Raw genomic sequence first — 18,232 nt, 5'->3', positions numbered from 1 at the left:
ACTGCTTATAAAAAATAGCTGGGTGTATATTCATTGGGCCCTGTGCAGACTGTGTGTGTGAGGGTGTGGATCTCTTAACAAAGTCTTTCTGTATTCAAACTGTTACTAAGTTATTGAAGTTAAATTGGTCTTGAGAGGAACAAACAAAACAAAGTAATACTTAAAGCAGAATGAGTTTAAAAAAAAAAAGAGAGACAAAATAATAAAGCCCAACATAGACACTATGCCTGGGGTAAAGCACTCTGTCAGCCTGCTAGAGCAGGCAGTGGGGCAGTCTTGCCAACTAACCACATTTCCTCTCAAAAAAATTCCTGGCTGCTTCTACTCTAACCCTAGCCAATGAAAAAAAACCCAAAATGCAAAATCCTGGGACCCTGGCCACTACTGAGCAGGTTGAATGGCCTGGTCAGGTGTATCTGCCCTGTGAGGCAAAAAAAATTACATGTGTGCATGAAAATCTTCACCAGGACTGTCACACCCACTCATTTTGTCTACCTCAATCAGGGTTTTGTTATTAACAAAAGAAGTAGGTCATGTTTTACTCTTAAATATGACATATACCAAAAGTCAGTTTTGTCAAATGTAGATCATTGGGTTCATTTATCACCACATCACTCGTCTCCATATTGCATTTTCCCCTGAGCAGGAATGAAAGGACAGGAGGTCCATTCAAATGCTTCCCTGCTTTATCATTTAACTTAAAAATATTCCCCTAGTATAGGTCAAATAGCAAATTAACTTAAATCCTCATCCAAGTCCCGTGCCTGCATTTTTCTTATTTACTGGGACATAACTGGAAACCCAGTGAAACTCAGTTTCCTCTCAGTTGGGCACAGTCTGGATCCCCCATGAATACTGATATGGGATGGCAATGCTATGGCATTGCATCTTCCTGCACCATCCTATTCTTTATCACTACATATCCTACACTTCTCCTTTTGTCTTCTTCAACTCTACTATTAAAATGCCCCAGCCAAGAAAAAGAAGAAAAAGTTATATAATGATTGGGTTTCTAGTAATCAGGGACATACGATGCCCCACAGCCAGCTGTGCCTTCAAAGTAAGTGCCAGTGCCACCAAGGTAACAAGTTTGCCTTCGTACAAAGACATGCCTTTTCTTCTGACTGAAACACCCTCACTGGAAATCCTTCCTGACACAAAAGCATTGTGCAGCTGAACTAAACCCTCATTTGGATTATTAAATTGTACCACTGATCAGCATTTCTGTATTACAGCTAAAATAATCCTTCCTGTAAACCACTTAGCCAAGATAAGTGGAGCTAGGGAACAGTTTTAAATCACTCTTCAGGAATGGCTGAAGCAAGCATTTAAGAGAACAACCCTTATTTATTATTCATATCCACTAACCTTTCTCTACAGGCTCATCACCTTGCAAAAACTGATTTAAGAATACAAACATATCCCACCTAACAACTGGCAAGTCATAGGCCCACATACATAATTTATTTTTGGAAGGCAAATTATATGGGCTACTGTCTCACGTGTTTTAAATGATGGCCAGTCTTGCCTGCTTCATATTACATCTAACCTATACCCTCCTAGGGAAAAGGCAACTAGTTTTTATCACAAAATGCTGTAAGGCAGCCAGCCTATATTTTGTATGTTGCTTTGTGACAGACGCACAATGAGCTTTCCTAAGGAGATTATACTCAGAAATCTGAGAGTTTCTTTGACTGAGTGCTTTGAAAATAAAAACTTAATGCTCCCTGGAAGCAGACCTGTCCACACCAGATGAACTGCAAGGAGGACACCAGGACCACTGCAGAAGCCCGGTAGAGGAGGCACACTGCCCCCCATGATACCAGCCCTAAACTGGATGCTCACTGTCCCTTATGGAGCAATGAGCTGTGTCACTGCAGAAAGGACAGAGCATGTAGAAAAGAGTTTAAGGCACCTGACTGGCACATGCTGCCTTCCCTCCTCCACTCCCCAGCCTGGATTTACATTCTTGGCATAAGCTGCTCCTTCAGTGCAATCTGTGTAGCAGCCCTGAATTTGATAAGAGCAGCTGAGTGTTCTGCATTTTTATGTGTCTAGTGATGTGTCGCCTGCTGGAGAGAAATCAGCATCCCTCTGGGAGGGAGGCGGGGGCCAGGTGGGTCTGCTGCAAAGAACCTGAAAAGTTTGTGAAGTCTCCTCCTTCTCTGCCCTGGCTGCCCTTTGCAGCTTTACCAAAATCTGAATAACACAGGAATGAAACATCCAACCAAAACTATATAGTAAAAGATGTGCTACTTTATAGTCTGGTTTTGGAGAAAAAAAATCTTTAAAATCCCTGTAAGTTCAATCCTCCAGAGGAAGCTGTTGTATTTCACTGCCATGTGAAACATCTTTCCTGTAAATCATATGCCAACTATTTAAGACAAGGCCTAATATATCATTATTTTTAAAATAAGCATGTGTATCTTTAATGGGATAGCATCAGTCCCTCTAATTCTCATTTATAATGGCTTATGCATTAAGTCTTGCAGAGACATGTGAATGCTGCAATAAAGCAAAATCCTCTGCTACGCTCCTGCAGCCTGCCACTGAATGGCCCCAGTAGTTCTGAGCACAGTGCTTTTAATGAGTCACTGTCATATTGAGTCACTCCCTCCAGCAGCAAAATCCTATTGATATCTCAATATTTTCATGCTGAAAATATTAACAAAGGAAAAAATCTCATTGTGATTACATCAGAGATCATTTCTAGTCACTTGCTGCGCAGTTCTCAGAGAGTTCAGAAGGTCAGTCACAAGTTTCACTCTTGCAATCTTGCTTTCATCCCCAGCTGCTAACACTGCAAGTTTATATGGCTGCTTCATCACATTGTTTAAAAAATAATCTTACTTAGCAAAGTTTAAAAAAACCTTTGAAGGCTGAAGAAATTAGGAAAGATCCTGTGAGTTTCTGTGTAAATTGCAAGCATGTGTATAATCTCACTGATAACTCTCCAGTCCTCCGAGGTTTTTAGCATCTCTGAATTTCAGGAGACCAATTTCTTTGGGCAGAAAAGTTTATCTTAAATTCAGGGATTACCTAATAAACTTAAAAAAACCCAAACAAAACCCAAATCCACAGCAGTAAAGACAGGACTTTCGGGGCAAATGGAGGACAGGAACACACTTCATGGGAAGTGATCTCTGGCTCGCTTGCAGGCATGGAAGATGGTTATCACAGTATACAGGCAGGGAGAAGAGGTAGATGGCATGAAATATGCCATCCAGGACAGTCAGGCAAGTAGAGACTAGAGGGATGTCAATTTTTTCCACTTAAGAGTGAAGTATGGGGAGCAGAGGACAACCCCCTGGCCTGATCCAAGGTCCTCCCCTCCCCTTCATTTCGTCACTGAAAGGTGCAGGGAGATAACCAGTAAAGGCTGTTTGCTTTTCATTGAGCAAGAGGCTGCAACTCCATTTCAGAGCAGCAGGTACTCTGGATGCCTTGGCAATTCTTGGTTAATGTAGAGCATAAAGCACTTGCCAGCTAACTGATAACAGCCTCCTGGGCCAAACCAACCGTAAAACAGTCCTTGACTAAGGTCCGTATGGCATGCCCTGGGACACGCTCTCTAAAACACCAGAACAGGAATCCTGCATACCCTTCAGTTTGTTAAACCCCAAGAAGCTGACATTTGTGACTCCAAGTTGCCTCATCTTCTGCCAGTAAAATTGAATTCCTCACTTGGCAGGATGAGGAAATACAGCAGGAATGCAGCTTCACCCAAACTGAATTTTTTGACTAAGTGAGCCACTAAACAGCTGTTTTGGTAACAGGCTGAATTTTCTTCTGGTCCTTGCTTACCAGGTCCACACAAGACATTTGGAAGAACTGTTTGTTTTGTTCAAGAAGATAAAAACACCTCTGGAAAGGAAAAGCCAGTGGAGCATACCTGTCATCACAGTAGGTGAATTTCATGTCCATGCTGTGGCGACTCAGGAAGGTCTTGCTGTCCAGGGGGATATCGATGTTTGAAGGATGCTGGATAGGCTCGCACATTATTATAAGGCAGGTGAGAAGAGGCTCCTTATACCCACACAGAGTGTGAGGAGGGCAAGTGTTATACACTTTAACTTGTCCAGTGCAGTGCAAAACCTGAAATAACAAGAAACAAACTTAGGATACTTTCTCTCCACATCAAAATGTCTAATAAAATCAAACCCACTTAATTTGGCTCAAATATTGTACCTTCCATGTGGCAGACTTGAGGTTAACAGTTCTGCCTCTGTTGGTAACAGTGCATTTCATCCTCATGAAGAAGTCACGTTCAGTTGACATTTCTTTGCTTTTCTTTCCAAAGCCTGGCCCTGTATAAGGAAAAGACAAATTAATTTTCTCATTTTCCTTCTTGATTTTGTCTGCTTATAAGCATGAAGGATTCAACAGAAATAACAGATAATTCTCAGATCATTTACCTGCAGAGGCCATCAAAGATGCTTGGACCATTACAGAGCAGTTTGTGAGCTGCTCAGACCTAAAACTTAAAGTGGAACTTAAATAGGATTTTGTGAATTTTAAACCTATGTTTTAGCTTGCTGCACATGAATCTCTGCAGCGTTACAACTGAAAACATTATACCTGTCTAAACCTGATGAAAGGGAAATACTAAACAGTTTCTTGGTACTATCATATTTAAGCAGTATTTGGCAAAACAAAATGAATCTGTAAAACACTGAATAGCAGTTAATGATTACTGTAGGATTGAAAATTCCTTTTACCATGACAAACAGATCTCTTTTGCTATCCATTTACTTCATTTGGTTATTTCAAAAACAAACAAGGACTTTTGTATTTTCATTATTACCATTCTTCAGACTCAGATTCTCTCGAATTTCTTCATGGTCACATGGATGAGTGAAGTCAAAAATGCTGTGTCCAGTGAGTTCCACCTGTGTGGAAGTAAGAGCTACACTTAGCAAATCAAAGCAATTGAAAGTATTTATCTGTTTTTAAATACAGTTGAAATGAAACTGGTCACTAGAACTAAGTGCATCGACAGGATGCTCAGAGACACAAATCCCACGACCCTCCCTTTGTTTATCCTCTGCATAACTCCTCATTTTCTCCCCAGAATAATTCTCTTATCTTTGAATTTGCACAGTGCAGTTAACAGTCAACACCTCTTGTTATTTTCAACATAGGACAAAACTCCCAATCCACAAAGCAGAAAAGGGGGGACCCAAAAGAGCAGCTCTATCCCCTTTGTCCCATAGTCTAAAGGAACAAGTAGAATAAATGCCTTCTTATCTCCCTAGTAAGATGTAGGAAGGCAACTTTGCAGTCACCAAAGACACTACAACTAGATAGGAAGGGAGAGGGAACCTGCAACATATGTCGTCTGCTGTGCAGGGTACCTGCCTGAGAAATAAGACATTTTATTTCCAGTTTTCTTGCAGTGAGACATGCAGTGAGCTGGGTTTTCTGCATTTAGACATAAGAGTTCTTTCTATGAACTGTATTACAAAGAGAGGAAAGCGTAAGGGAACAAGTTACCTGGGTAAGACCCATGTATTTGTTGACATTCTCAGACAAAAAGATCATATCTCCATCCTGTGTCACCACAGCAATAAATCCCTCCAAAGCTTTCAGGTACAAGTTGTCCATCTGCTGGTCTGCCTCTAGTTCGTTCTCATTGTCAGCACATACTGAGGAAAAAAAAAGAAAAAAAAAGCATTTAGAGCCTTCCGCACCCCAGCCAGCCTTTTTCAATGCAAGTACATCCAGTTACAAGGAAATAAAATATTTTTCTGCTGTTAAAATTTCCTTTCAGCAAATCTCTTCTTCAAAACAGCATATGAAAAGGATGTCCTTATCAAACTAGAAAGGCAGGAGATACTTTTCTAAATGTTTTGGCAAATGCAAGACCCTCTCTTCACCTTTAGCATGTTTCTGCAAGATGTGTTTTCAGTCACTAACACCTGCAGATGCAGATGGCTGAAGTGCATCTTCTTTGTGCACATTCTCTTGGCCACTTGCAACATTTGTACCTCCTAACAGGCACAAGGTAGAGGGCAAGCCCTACAGAAGGTACATAAATCTGTGCATCCCTAACAAACACCTGACAGGATGTCTTCCTTTAGGTCAGGCTTTCTAAAAAGTTGGAATACAGCTCCTACAAAACATGCCTGAATAGACCTCTTCACTCAGTACAGACACATCTGTTAACACTACTTTGGATGGAAAAAGTAGAAAACTGCTCCCTTGAAATCATTTTGGGTGAATCTCTTTGTCATCCCATAAATCTCAGTATTCCTTGGAAAACCACAGATCCATCTCACTGATACCTACTTTTTCATCTGCAGACCTCAGGACTTCCTATGCTTCACTCACCAAAGTCTGACAAGCTTCATCACCCACCCTCATTTCCCCTGTCCTGCAAGGAGAGCCTCAGACTCTGCTTACGTCCTAGATGTTTGCCTGTGCAGATTCATGAACCCAGTGCACCTTACTAATTTCTGGGACAGACATGACACTGTTCAGCTGGAACCTAAGGCTGTGCTAGAATATTTATTGCAGCTATTTTTCTTTCAGTTATTCATGTTCCTGGTACCTTTTGGCTGCCCTGTAGTGACAACTGATGGCACCATGATGCCCTTGTCATGTGTGCTCCGCATGGCCCATCCAGTGCCATGGGAGGCAGCACTTGGTAAAACTGCAGGCAGAGGGAGAGGGTCCTCCTGATGCCAGTCACAAATGCCCATTTTCCCTTCTATGCTTTTAAGCATGCCTCAGCTCCATGAATAAGAAGCTGTCAGGGAATGACATGCAGACAGCTAGTATCGAAAAATTTCTGTGTAGGAGCTGGCCCGTTGATTTCTTGATGTGTTTTATGTGAAACTTCTGGAATTATGTTTTACAAAACCACTTACAGATATTGTATCTGGTCTGTGTACCTCAGACATGCTGTGGTAAGCTTATCTTTACAGTTTTGTAAGTTAGCCTGCACATTTGTGATCAGTCATTGCAAATGTCATGGTAAGGCTCTGATTTTGAAGGGAAAAAGCAAGTAAAAGAAAAAAAATCTCACCTTATTGTCTCAGAATAAGGAATAACCAACTCCAAGATATAGGGCCATGGGTAAGTCCCCTCTAGATCAAAGGTGCCCTAGAGCCCATGGCAGCAAGGATGATGAGAGAAGAGCTGAAGCGATTCTGCTCTCTGTACTCCTTCCTGCTGGCACAAGAGTGCTCCAGGCTGAGCCCACCACCAATTTTGCCATCCCGAGGCTCCAACCATAATTGCATCAGCCTTACTTGCAAGAACAGTGAGACACAAACAAATTCCTTGGAGAAGTTGCTCTCCTTTGATGGTTTAATGTTGGAATTTCAGCTTACAGTTTGTTCTGTAGTACACATACTGTTAGCACTTGAGAAAAGTCATTAATTTTTGCTCTTTTCCTCAATGAAACAGCACATTGATCATATTCCTTCATGTTTCTTGTTGAAATACTCATTTTGCAAGAAGTCTAAAAGCAGGACTAGGGCATTGCTTTGTAAAACATTACATGGTTTGGGTTTGTTGCTTTTTTGAATAGGGAAGAGGCTGAGCCAAACTAATGCAGTTTTTACTTTGAAGCACTAATGAGTGATGATTAAAGGATAAGTTTGATCTGTACAGCTCCTGGAACTGCAGCTGCTAGTGCCTGAGGATGGACTGCAAGCGAACCAAGAGGGATGAGCAGTTGCAATGCAGAGCCCAGGAAGCACTGTTTGGAACAGGTAAGTGGTGACAAAAATGATGCTGGCTGCTGCTGCTGCATCCTCCTGTTCCTCAACATCCCTCCCTGGCTGTGGCAGCACCACTTGTCGGTTTCTCTGGGTCTGGATTGAAGGCACTTGAGATGGTAGTTCATGTTCAGACTCAAGTGTTTATTATTTCTTATCAGTAAAACAGTCTCACTACTGTGAGTTGGCAGCTTTTCATTAGAAGGCACAAAATGGCTAACAATCTCTTGTTACAAAGTCTTTTAAGACTAAACTATCCAATTAAGAACTGACACCTGGATTATTTTCCCTTTTAACCCAATGACTGATCCCAAAGAGCCCGCAATGCGGACTTTTCTGCCCAATTGCAAAATGCCACCCAAACCCATGAAGAAGGAAGAAGGAGCATGAAGAAGAAGCCCAGGACGACACCCTGTGCCCTCCATCTTGCTTCCATCCACAACACACTAAAAACCCCAAAACCTCAATTTCTCACCAAGTGATACACCTACACTACTCTCTATAATCTATTTCACACTTTTGTAGATTCTAGTCTATCTTGAAGTCTAGGAAACTTTCTCCATGAATGAGGATCAAAGTCAGTGCTCCCCTGGGGGTTAGGGCACCCCAGAGCAGACAGAGAAATATTCCCGGTGCTCTGGTTTTCCACACCTGGCAGCAGCCCATCACACATCGTGCAAACAAGGGAAGAAAAGGACTCAGCCCCAGAGCTATGGAGAGCACTTGGTTTATCACCCTTTGCCTCTCAACAAGACTGGTAGCAGGGAAGAGAGGATGCTCTCTGGGGATGGCCAGCACAGGCTGGGGATTTTCATTTCACGTCCTTGCACTGCAATTCACGCTACACATGCAGGGGCCAGTTCCTTCTCAGTACAAAGCAAATGACTTCAGGAAATTGCATCAGGACTAGCATTTAAAATACAGAAAATATACAATAATATATTTGAATAGTACGCACTTTGACCAAAATGACATTTAGGAAAGGAAAAAGAAAAAAAAAAAAAAAGAGGTAAGTGACCATCTGCTCCCAAGCTTGTTTCTGCTGCGTAAAGAATGTCAAGGGTCTTTTTTTACTTTTCCGGAAGCAAACAAATGGTTTATTCAGCAGGGATCATGGCTATAGCCCAAGACAATCAGCCAAGTGTGGGTTCAGAGAAAAAATGACTTTTCAGCTCTAACCCCAGACCCTCCTTTCCATTTTTTTTTCCCAGCTCATTAAGTTTGCATTAACAAAACATGACCATTCAAAGGCAGGAAGGCTATTCAAAGCATTTGTATTCTTAAATGCCTCCAACAGTGAAAGACAAACACTTTACTTGTATTATCAGATGATTAAGTTTGCTTTTCCCTGTATATAAATTATATTACTTATACAAACACACACAGAGGACATGGATCACTCACATCAGGGCTACAGGTTCAAACCCTTAAGGTCCAAGCTGAGCACAGCACTTAAAGATATAGTCAGCTTTAAAGCATGTGGTTACAGGGGTTTGTGGGATCAGAGTACACTGTTTTTATTAAAATTATCTTTGTCCAGCTGGAGGCATCTGTGATGTGGACAGAGAGGAGGGAGAGAAGATTGTTTGTGCTGCTGTGCACCTCGCCTAACCTAACCCAAAAGCACAACCAAGGTGTTTTGCAGACATGCTTCAGCCTCCCTGGTAACTCAATAAACCCCACTGCACCCCCTCCTTTCTCCCCTTTCCTGCAGCAGTCTGGCTGCAGCAGGAAAGGGGAGCTGGCAGATTTGGGTTTCTTGTAGTCCTTAATAGGGCGTGCTCACGTTTCAAAGGCGAGGAACCCGCAGGCGCCATCGGGCACATAAAGGTGGGGGCCAAGTACCTCCAGAGCCACTCTGCTGCTGTTGCCCATCTATCCCTTGCCTGTCCCCACAGCAGCCTACCCAGTGCAGCTCCAGCTGGAGGAACACACCAAAGGTGCTCATGTCTTTCACTGTTTCCATGTCCTTTGCAAATGCAGCCCCAGAAGGTGTCATCTGTGCTCACCCGCTGAAGCAGATCAGCTACCTGAGGATCCTAAGTCTGCAGCAAAGAAATATGCTGGGCTGCACTGTGGTGCCCTGGTGTGCCCTGTATCAGGTAACTTGGTATAATTATAGTAATATAAATAATAAATAGGAGTCCCTCCTATGGCTGCAGTGTCAGTATTAGAGCACGTTCCCTTTCTCCTGTGGAAAACACTAGCTACTAATACACAGAGGATATACACACTTTAGGAGAGTGATACATCAGAAGCAGTTCAGTCTCTGTCAATAGCAAAAATCTGGTTTGCTTCAGAAAGAATTTATTTTGCAGATGCAAAACAAATAATGGCATGGCTACAGCAAGCTCCTCCCTGAAATCCCAACTGTGTTTCACTTTGCTTTAAATTGTATTCATTCATTTACCTTGGTGCTGAACTGGAGCATTAGTGTAAGAAAATTCAGCTTCAGATGGAAAATATTTGAGAAAGCTCGGACCAAAGGGAAGTGGGAAGTTAGCATGAGGAGGTGAGAGCAGAACTTCAGCCTTGGGTTTCCAGTAGGTCTGAGGTCACTTTATCCAGAGAGCAGCACCTCATGTAGACTTGCCAGGTTTTTGCAGGTCTTTGGGAAGGGTAACAGTGGGACTCAGTTTATAATGATTTTTAGGGGGTGGGGGGTTTTTTTGTTTGATTGGGTTTTTGTTAGCATTGTGTTTCAAAATAGCTGCAAGCTAAATTTTGAAATAAGGATGTGTTTCTGTTTTTTTCCCTACAACATTTTCCACCTCCCCTCAATGAAGGGGAGTACCTCAGTTCAGACACCAGGACAGTACAGCAGGGAGACTGGGCTGCAAATATGCCAGTTTAAATTACAGCCCATTCAGCAGAATGAAGTGCTGTAATATTGTTGTTAATATTATAGCTACTTGATGGAGCCCAGCCAAGATTGTGTTCATGTAACTCTGGAAAGCCTATACAGGAGGAGAATCCCTGTCTAGGGGAGACTGGGAGATGTTGAAACATGTCAAAAAGCCTTGTAAAACTGCTGCTGTGGCCTTGCTGTGATATGACTGTCAGAGCTACAGGGGAACCAGGAACAGACCAGTGGTGTCCCATGTCCCAACATTTGATGGGTCATCCACTGCTCACTTTGCCCCAAGGCAGTACTTCTTGAATTTTGATACAGTATTTTCAGTCCATGTCTCAGTCTGTATTAAATTTTCTTAAGTATTTATTTTGACAAATTTTCTAACTGCCAAATAGAATTTATTCATTGACAAGAAACTTTGAACTGGAATGGCAAATGCTTATTGCAGTGTTTATGATAACCTTTTATGCTAAAAATAACTTTTGTAAACAAGCTTTGATTAATTTTCACTGTCAGGATGTGCACTGTTCCCAAGTTTAAGAACACTTTTTCCGTAGATGCTTGCTCATTTCCTTCAGTCCAGCGTCTTGGAACGAGTCTGAAGGCTCAAAAATCAGGCTTCTCCTTAAAAGAAATAACTGTGCAGGTATAAACAACCTCCTAGCAAACAGCCTATAATTCCTCTCAACACCTTTGATCTGACTCAAAGGGGTCTTTCTGGTCAGTTCAGAGGTAGACAATGATAAAATGTGTTTCTACTGGAGGTCACATCATCACCTGCAAAGAGTTTTCCTGGCTTTGTCTCATCCTGGTTCCTATAAGTACCGGTAAGTTGCTTACATATGGTGCATAACTGATACCAGGCTGCAGCTGCCACTCCAGAGGAGGGTTGCAAAACCTGCCTGATGCCAGCAGGCAAAAGTTAGGGAAGATCTAACAGCAGCTTCATCCTGCATCAGAGAGAGCAGCTTTGAGACTGACTTGTCTCTTCCTGGTTTCTTGTTTTCCATCAAAGGAAAGAGATTTCCCCCCCTCCTCCTCCTTTTTCTGTCTTGACAGGGCCGTACATCCTGTTCAAGGGGATATTTTCAATGTGTTCAATAAAAGCTTTCAATTTAGATACATCAAGAAAAAGCTACTCTTAAACTTGAAGCTTCCTGAAGGGCTCTTATCTCCAAGTGCACAAGCAATCTTGGATAAAGAAAACACTTATGTTAGTGTTGTTTTGATTGCAGAGTTTGTATCTAGCCAGATCATTCAGATGCTGCTCCCAGGAACTTGCTTGGAGTCCCGCAGCCATTGGTGTTGAATGTTGGGAATACAGCACCCCATCAGACCAAGCTTTGAGTCCCATGGGACCTTTGGGTGCACCTTCCCTGAAAGGGGACATCACTTCAAGTAGCTGAAGCACTTAGCACCCGACTCACTCTCATCCCTAGCAGCATGGTTGGCATAAAACTATTTTTCCAATGTAATAGAAGCAATCAAGTAGACATGCTATTTTTAAAGCACTGTTTTATGCCACAATGGTCTGATATTAGATGCAGCTTGTCCAGACATTCACAAACAATGCCTACATCAGTTCTCCCTACAGTCTGTCCTCTCCCTCAAAAGCCTAGAGAAAAGCTATTTTTTCCCCTTCTGCTCCCTGCTGGCTTTCCGGCTCTGTTGTCTCCCTCCCTTGAAACCTTCACACTGGCTTCCTTGTGGCCTCCCTTCTCCCAAACAACTTCCTGTCTGTATCCCTGTTCCCTCCCCATTTCTGCTGCTGTCTGCCTGGACAAGACCAACTCCCAGCCAGTTTCCTTTGCTGGATTTCTGCACAGAAAAGACACCCGGGTGACCACACAATTGGGATGGAATTAAGGCAAGCCAATAAAATTGTGTTTGCCTGATTAGCCTGATTGAAAACTCTGTCGTCCTGGCACGGAGAAACTCACTGTACTAAAGAGTTTTGGTTCCGTAACACCTTTAGCATCAGCATGGTTCAAATAAACACTTAAAATTATTGGCAGTGTGCATACAGTCTTCTTAAAATGGACTCTCCTCCTCATATGCAGACAAAAAGAGAATATCTGAGGCAGCCTAAGCATCTATCACAATGTTAGCTCTTAACTGAGGCAGTCATTCTTCAGCAAAAGCAGTTTTTTTTTTTCTTTTGCCATCTGTTAGCTCCCCAAAAAGCATTAGCCTTACGTACTAGCTATACTAGAAAATAATATGGGAAAAATACTGCTAACTGACCACACTGAAGGACCTAAGATCCCAAATCCAAAAGCTCCACTACTGATAAGCATCAGAATGCCTATTTTCAGCAGTCACTTTATGGGGTCAAAACCTTTACTTGAAATGAACAAAGATCTGTTCTAAATTTATCCCAAACATTTAAATCTGATTGATGGTAAAAATGTATTATGCCAGCAGAATTAGGAGACATCTTGAAAAATATTTAAGATGATAATAATTAAATATTTCTACTAAGCATTCCAGTTATACCGTGTACTGTTCTGTGCACAACATGGAAACAGTATTATAAAGCTATTGTTTCAGTTTGCTTCCTGTGATGCTAATCTCAATCAGGCCGTCAGACGAACAGCCTGCATTTCTAAATGTTAAAGGCTTCCTCTCCAACATTCCCACACAGAATTGCCTACTGTGAAAATCAAAGGGAAACGTGTTACTAAGTAAAGCAGCAACTTTTATAAAGCCAAACCTGGTATTTTTTACCCTTTTGAACTCTGAGATATACAACCAGCTATTTCCTATTATGATAGGAGACAAGGGCCCTACAACGCCTGCAGGAGACATGCACTCTGCAGTCCAGAAGTTGGGATTTTTCGAGGCACGTAGCGGGAGAGCTCTCAATGAGGGCTCAGATTCAGGGACTCTGCCATTCACCTGCTGAAAGAATGTGGGCATAGATTTCCCTAGGTCTTGGCTTCCCAACAGATAAATGGTCATTATGCAGACACAGCTAATAAAACAGCCCGAGTTACACAAGTGAAAAGCCCTATTCCGACTCGGGGAATAATAGGAAAGGGCATGAGACACTCAATGCCAGCGGAGTGAGACTGGCAAGTTGCCTACGGCCATCTCCAAAATCCCACCTGGAGCATCAGCTTGCAGAAGGATGAGGGTACAGTCCTGGGAAAGTCCTTGTTCTCTCTGCTTCAGGCAAAATTGCCTTAAAACAGAGAGATATGTTTGAGAATCGTGCCCACAAACAGTAACACAAAATGAAATATGGTGTGCTAGTAGGTTTTGATAGATTAAATTAAAGACAAGAAAAATGGTAATCAAACAGTAGTTTTATCTCTATCCCATTTTGAAGTTTTTTTTTAAGCTGCAGCAAATGTTATTTCAATGTCCAAATGACTGACAGAACAAATACACTCACTTAACTCCAGTTTACAGTAGGTGTCCAGCCCAAATAATCCAAACCATTTCAATAAAGACAACACAAAGCAAAGAGGGGTTTGCAGGCTGGGGTGGGCATTTGCTTCTATGCATTTCCATCTCCCCATTTCCCAGTTCATCCATCAAGAGATGACAAAATGTTCCTCATGCTCCCTGTCGGTCAAATCAGACTTCTCAAATGCAACAGTATGTTTATGGTCAAATTCCAGGCTGCTCAGCACACACCTGAAACCTTTGCTGCAGCTTTGCTTGAGGCTCAGAAAGGGTCCAAAGCAGAAGCAAGAACAGAACAAGCACAAACATCACCCAAGGCCGTTTTCCATCTTGCTTCACACTCGTCAAAGCAGGATAGGCAGCAAATCTCTTGATCTGTGAGCCTCCAGACCAAAGACCCACCACTCTGAATTAAACTGGATGGCTTTCTAGTGAAAGCCAATGTCCTTATAAAGACTGACATTATTCAGAGGTCAACAAAGATAGGAAATTTAATTTATATGTTAGCTATAGTCAGAATAGGAGATGAGCAGCAGAAAAGGTTTTCTGACTTGAGTTCTTTAATTACAATGTATTTTCATTATCAGAAAAGAATATCCAAAATTTCCAGAAAATCCATCCTTTTAAAGGACCTTAAGTTCAACTTAGAAGCATCTAAGATTTTGAAACCCTTATCTACACCTCTGGTGCCTAAAGATGCAGCCATGGACAAATCTGCATTTGACTAACAAGACAAATTAATGAGAGGATTTACTCCAAGTTAATATTTGGACTGAGGAAATGAGTCCATCAGATTTAAGGCTAAGCAAATAACCAATATAGAGAAGGTATGAAATATTAAAGCACAGCCTGTTGCTACTGGTGGTACTTTAAGAAAATGTAAATTTTATACATGAATCATATTATTTTTCAAACATTGTCACAGAAATATGTCTCAGAAATATAGTATCTTTGTATGTATGAATATTATACATGTATACTGAGTTGTCATCACTATCAAATAATAAGTGTTTAAGCCCTAACAATAGAAGCATCAAAATAAATACAGTACATTTTACATCAAAATAAAATAGAAGCATCAAAAAAAAGTCAGTACATTTTTTGTCTTACTGAGAAATGTAAATTCATTTGAAAAGTTCACTTTAATCTTAGCAGTTTAGCAAATGTATTCTTCTGATGATGAGTGCATCTGACTATTTCATGTCGATTTTTACAGGTATGCACATTACTTATATTATCAGTTACAGCCTCTCAGGAGTTTACTTTTCCTATGGTGTGTCAGTCTTCAGTTCCTGCCATATAAATATTTGAAAAGCTGAGGCTGTGTTTTTAAGAGAAAGTTACTAACAAATTGGCTTTGTTTAAGAACATTTACCTATTTACGCAACTTCGTCAAGTATTAGTTACATGACAAAATCAGAGATGATTTCCAAACACTGTTCAGCAAATAAACTTTCTTTTCACAGGAGCACATGATAAAACCACATTCTGTAAGCTAAGATAAAAAATATCTACATTTTATACAGTAGGCTTCAGCAAAATCCAAAAGTGCTAAAGAAATTACAGGCCACAAAGAAGCAGAATTGAATTTGTCATATCTTTCAGACTAACCAACAATAAACCAACAGCAAATTTGACCACAAAATAGGATGCTTCCTAATAACATTTATTAAAGTAATTGCTGTTGTATGACTCAACTTTTCTGAGTAGAGGAAGTGCAATCGTGACCTTATTGGGAGTCTTGCCATTAATGAAGGAAAAGACAAAATTCTGGGGTTACCATTCACAAACAATGCAGGCATTGTTTTCTTAACGTATTCTGAAGACTCATAGGTCACCATGTGAAAGTTCTGGAAACATCAGTTGTTTTCATTGATCTTGCAGGCTACTTGAGCCACATATTTCCATCAAAGTGTTCATTCAAGTATAGGGGGCAAAATAAGAATATTCCTGATTTTATCAGTTTTCACAGGCTATAAAAATTATGCTTGTTCATGTTTCCTACTAGTCCAACATGAGCAAAACTGATTGTGTAGAATCCACTCACATCAAGTATTTAGCAGTTGTTTTAGCTATCTTAGTACAGCTTGTTTTAAGCAACCTACCTACTACTGTTTGCCAGTGGATAGCACGATTACTCCTTTCAAACAAAGTATTGGACCTTCAGAGTGTCCCAGCTGCTGTTTGAATGTGCAGGCACAAACATGCTTGCCACGCCAAACTGAAAATTATTTGTTTCAGCATGGAAGCTTAAGGCATATGTTTGAATTCTGATTAAACTCTTAAAAGCTCAAAATATCGTAACTGAGATTAATAAACCACATTCAAGAGTTCTCAGAAGTTTTATTTAGAGAGGGGAAAACACCTGCACTAACTGTAATTTTGGTAACCCTGTAGTCAGAGAAGAGCATGCATCATCTTACCAAGCTGCCATCAGCCAGCCCGGACACTTAAGTTCTTTTAGCCAGATCTTACCTGAAGACAAAAGCTTATGAGTCCGTAGGAAACTGATTGCCAGGCGCATTATGGATGCCTTGTCCAGGTGGGAACTGATGTTGTGGGGCAGGGGCAGCTCATGTGCCAGCTCATAGAAAACCTCGGTCTCTTTGCTTCTTCTGCATCTTGCTGCATCTCTTGATTTCTCCTTCCTCCGTTCGGAACTGCTCCTGATAGGTAAAGAAGAGAAAGGAAAAACATTTATTGAAATGCAATTCACAACTTGTGAGGTGTTTACAAGAGTGTAGCTTCTCAGCAATGAATCCTTTCTGTCAAGTGTTTGAAATCAGTTGGCCAAGCTTTAATACTTATTTGTGCCCTTTGAATGGGAATTAGGAGAGGACTGCCACAGCTGGAAAGGGCTCAGACTGTACGTGAGTCAGCCTTTGAATGCCCTGAATCCCCACACAGTACAACAGAATTGAGATCTGCCTTAGGCAAGAGATTCAAAATGAAATAGCAAATTATTACTTCTGGGCTCAGGAAACATTAAGAATAATTTTTTTGTTTGTTCAATATAAATTTACTTACTCTGGGGTGGCAATCCATTTTAAAGCTAGAATAATTACAGTGAATATGGCTGTGGCATAGATACAATGTCATGGAGTTTTTCAATGGCTGCACTCCACATTAAAATGAAAGTAGTAGTAGAGTATCGAATTGTGTTGGTCTATAGAACTGTCTCAGGTCTTAATCCAAAACTTGTCCAGAAAGCCATCTTTCTTTGACCATGAAGGGCACAAAATGGAAAATAGAGTTGCTTGCAAGATAGCCCTTCTTTGGAGAAGCTGCTCTAATTAAATCACCATCTCTCCACTGTCTATGAAAATAGATTCTTTCTTGAGTAGAATAACATGACCAGTAGAGCTCCATGTAAAACAGAGGGACAGGAAATAACAAAGGGGAAGACATTTTGTGAAGCAAGTATGCAAGTTTAAACCACCAAGGGACACAAAGCTAAATTTAACATGTGAGAAGCACAAGGAATAAATTTATAATGGTTCAGGATAGGGCATTTTAAGAGCTCTAACGACTCTAAGGTTCTTTAATGAAGTACAATTTCATTAAATTTCAGAACATGAAGCATCTGAATCCATTTAAAACCATGAGCTATTTCAACCCCACTGATACTACAAGTTCCTACACTTGCATGAATTGAGGTTTTGCAGTTGAGGATCACAGTAACACCAGCACAAAATACATTTCTTTTCAAGCTGATTCTTGCAACAGTCCGCCAGTGCCACTTGACTGAGCACAGAACAGGGTGATAGAACAATTCCACTGTTTTTGCTGTTTTGGCTGCACATTCATTTCTGGAATCACCAGCAGCACCTCTCTCCACTAGCGAGGCTCTCAAAAAGGAAGCAGCTTATAACTTGTTTTTTCAAACATCAATATAAAATAATGAGCCAGTAAACTAAAAATGGACCAACCAAAAAACCCCACCCTATCAAAACCAGGAGTTTAAATAAATATATTCTGTTGCATGAAGATTATGAAGAAAACAAGTATTAATTGCAGCACTTAATTCTAGAAACTGTTTCAATCATGATTGGTCTCACACTAAACTGCCTAAAATAGAAAATATACTTTCCATAGCAGAGTATTCTAAAGAAGATTACTGCTTCTTGAACACCTAGAAAGTCTGCAAAAGCTTCTAGCACTGAAACCACAGGAGGCTTCATAAATTAGTAAGAAGGAAAACCAGCCAGGACATGCATTAAATGCCAAGAGCAAAGTCACAATA

General features: G+C 41.0%; 1 protein-coding gene across 1 annotated transcript in view; it reads right to left on the bottom strand.

The window, feature by feature from the left end:
* The window catches only part of EPAS1 (endothelial PAS domain protein 1), a 77,465-nt gene that overhangs the window by 18,993 nt on the left and 40,240 nt on the right, over nt 1-18,232 (bottom strand). The window contains exons 2-6 of the mRNA XM_059841207.1: nt 16,465-16,655; nt 5,494-5,645; nt 4,805-4,889; nt 4,189-4,307; nt 3,893-4,095 (exon numbers count right to left, since the gene is read on the bottom strand). Of these exons, the coding sequence (XP_059697190.1) occupies nt 3,893-4,095; nt 4,189-4,307; nt 4,805-4,889; nt 5,494-5,645; nt 16,465-16,655 (750 nt within the window). The remainder of the gene's footprint in view (nt 1-3,892; nt 4,096-4,188; nt 4,308-4,804; nt 4,890-5,493; nt 5,646-16,464; nt 16,656-18,232) is intronic.

Source organism: Haemorhous mexicanus, chromosome 3 (genome assembly GCF_027477595.1).
Source record: "Haemorhous mexicanus isolate bHaeMex1 chromosome 3, bHaeMex1.pri, whole genome shotgun sequence".
NCBI classification, from domain to species: Eukaryota; Metazoa; Chordata; class Aves; order Passeriformes; family Fringillidae; genus Haemorhous; species Haemorhous mexicanus.
This window is presented reverse-complemented; position numbering and strand designations above follow the sequence as displayed.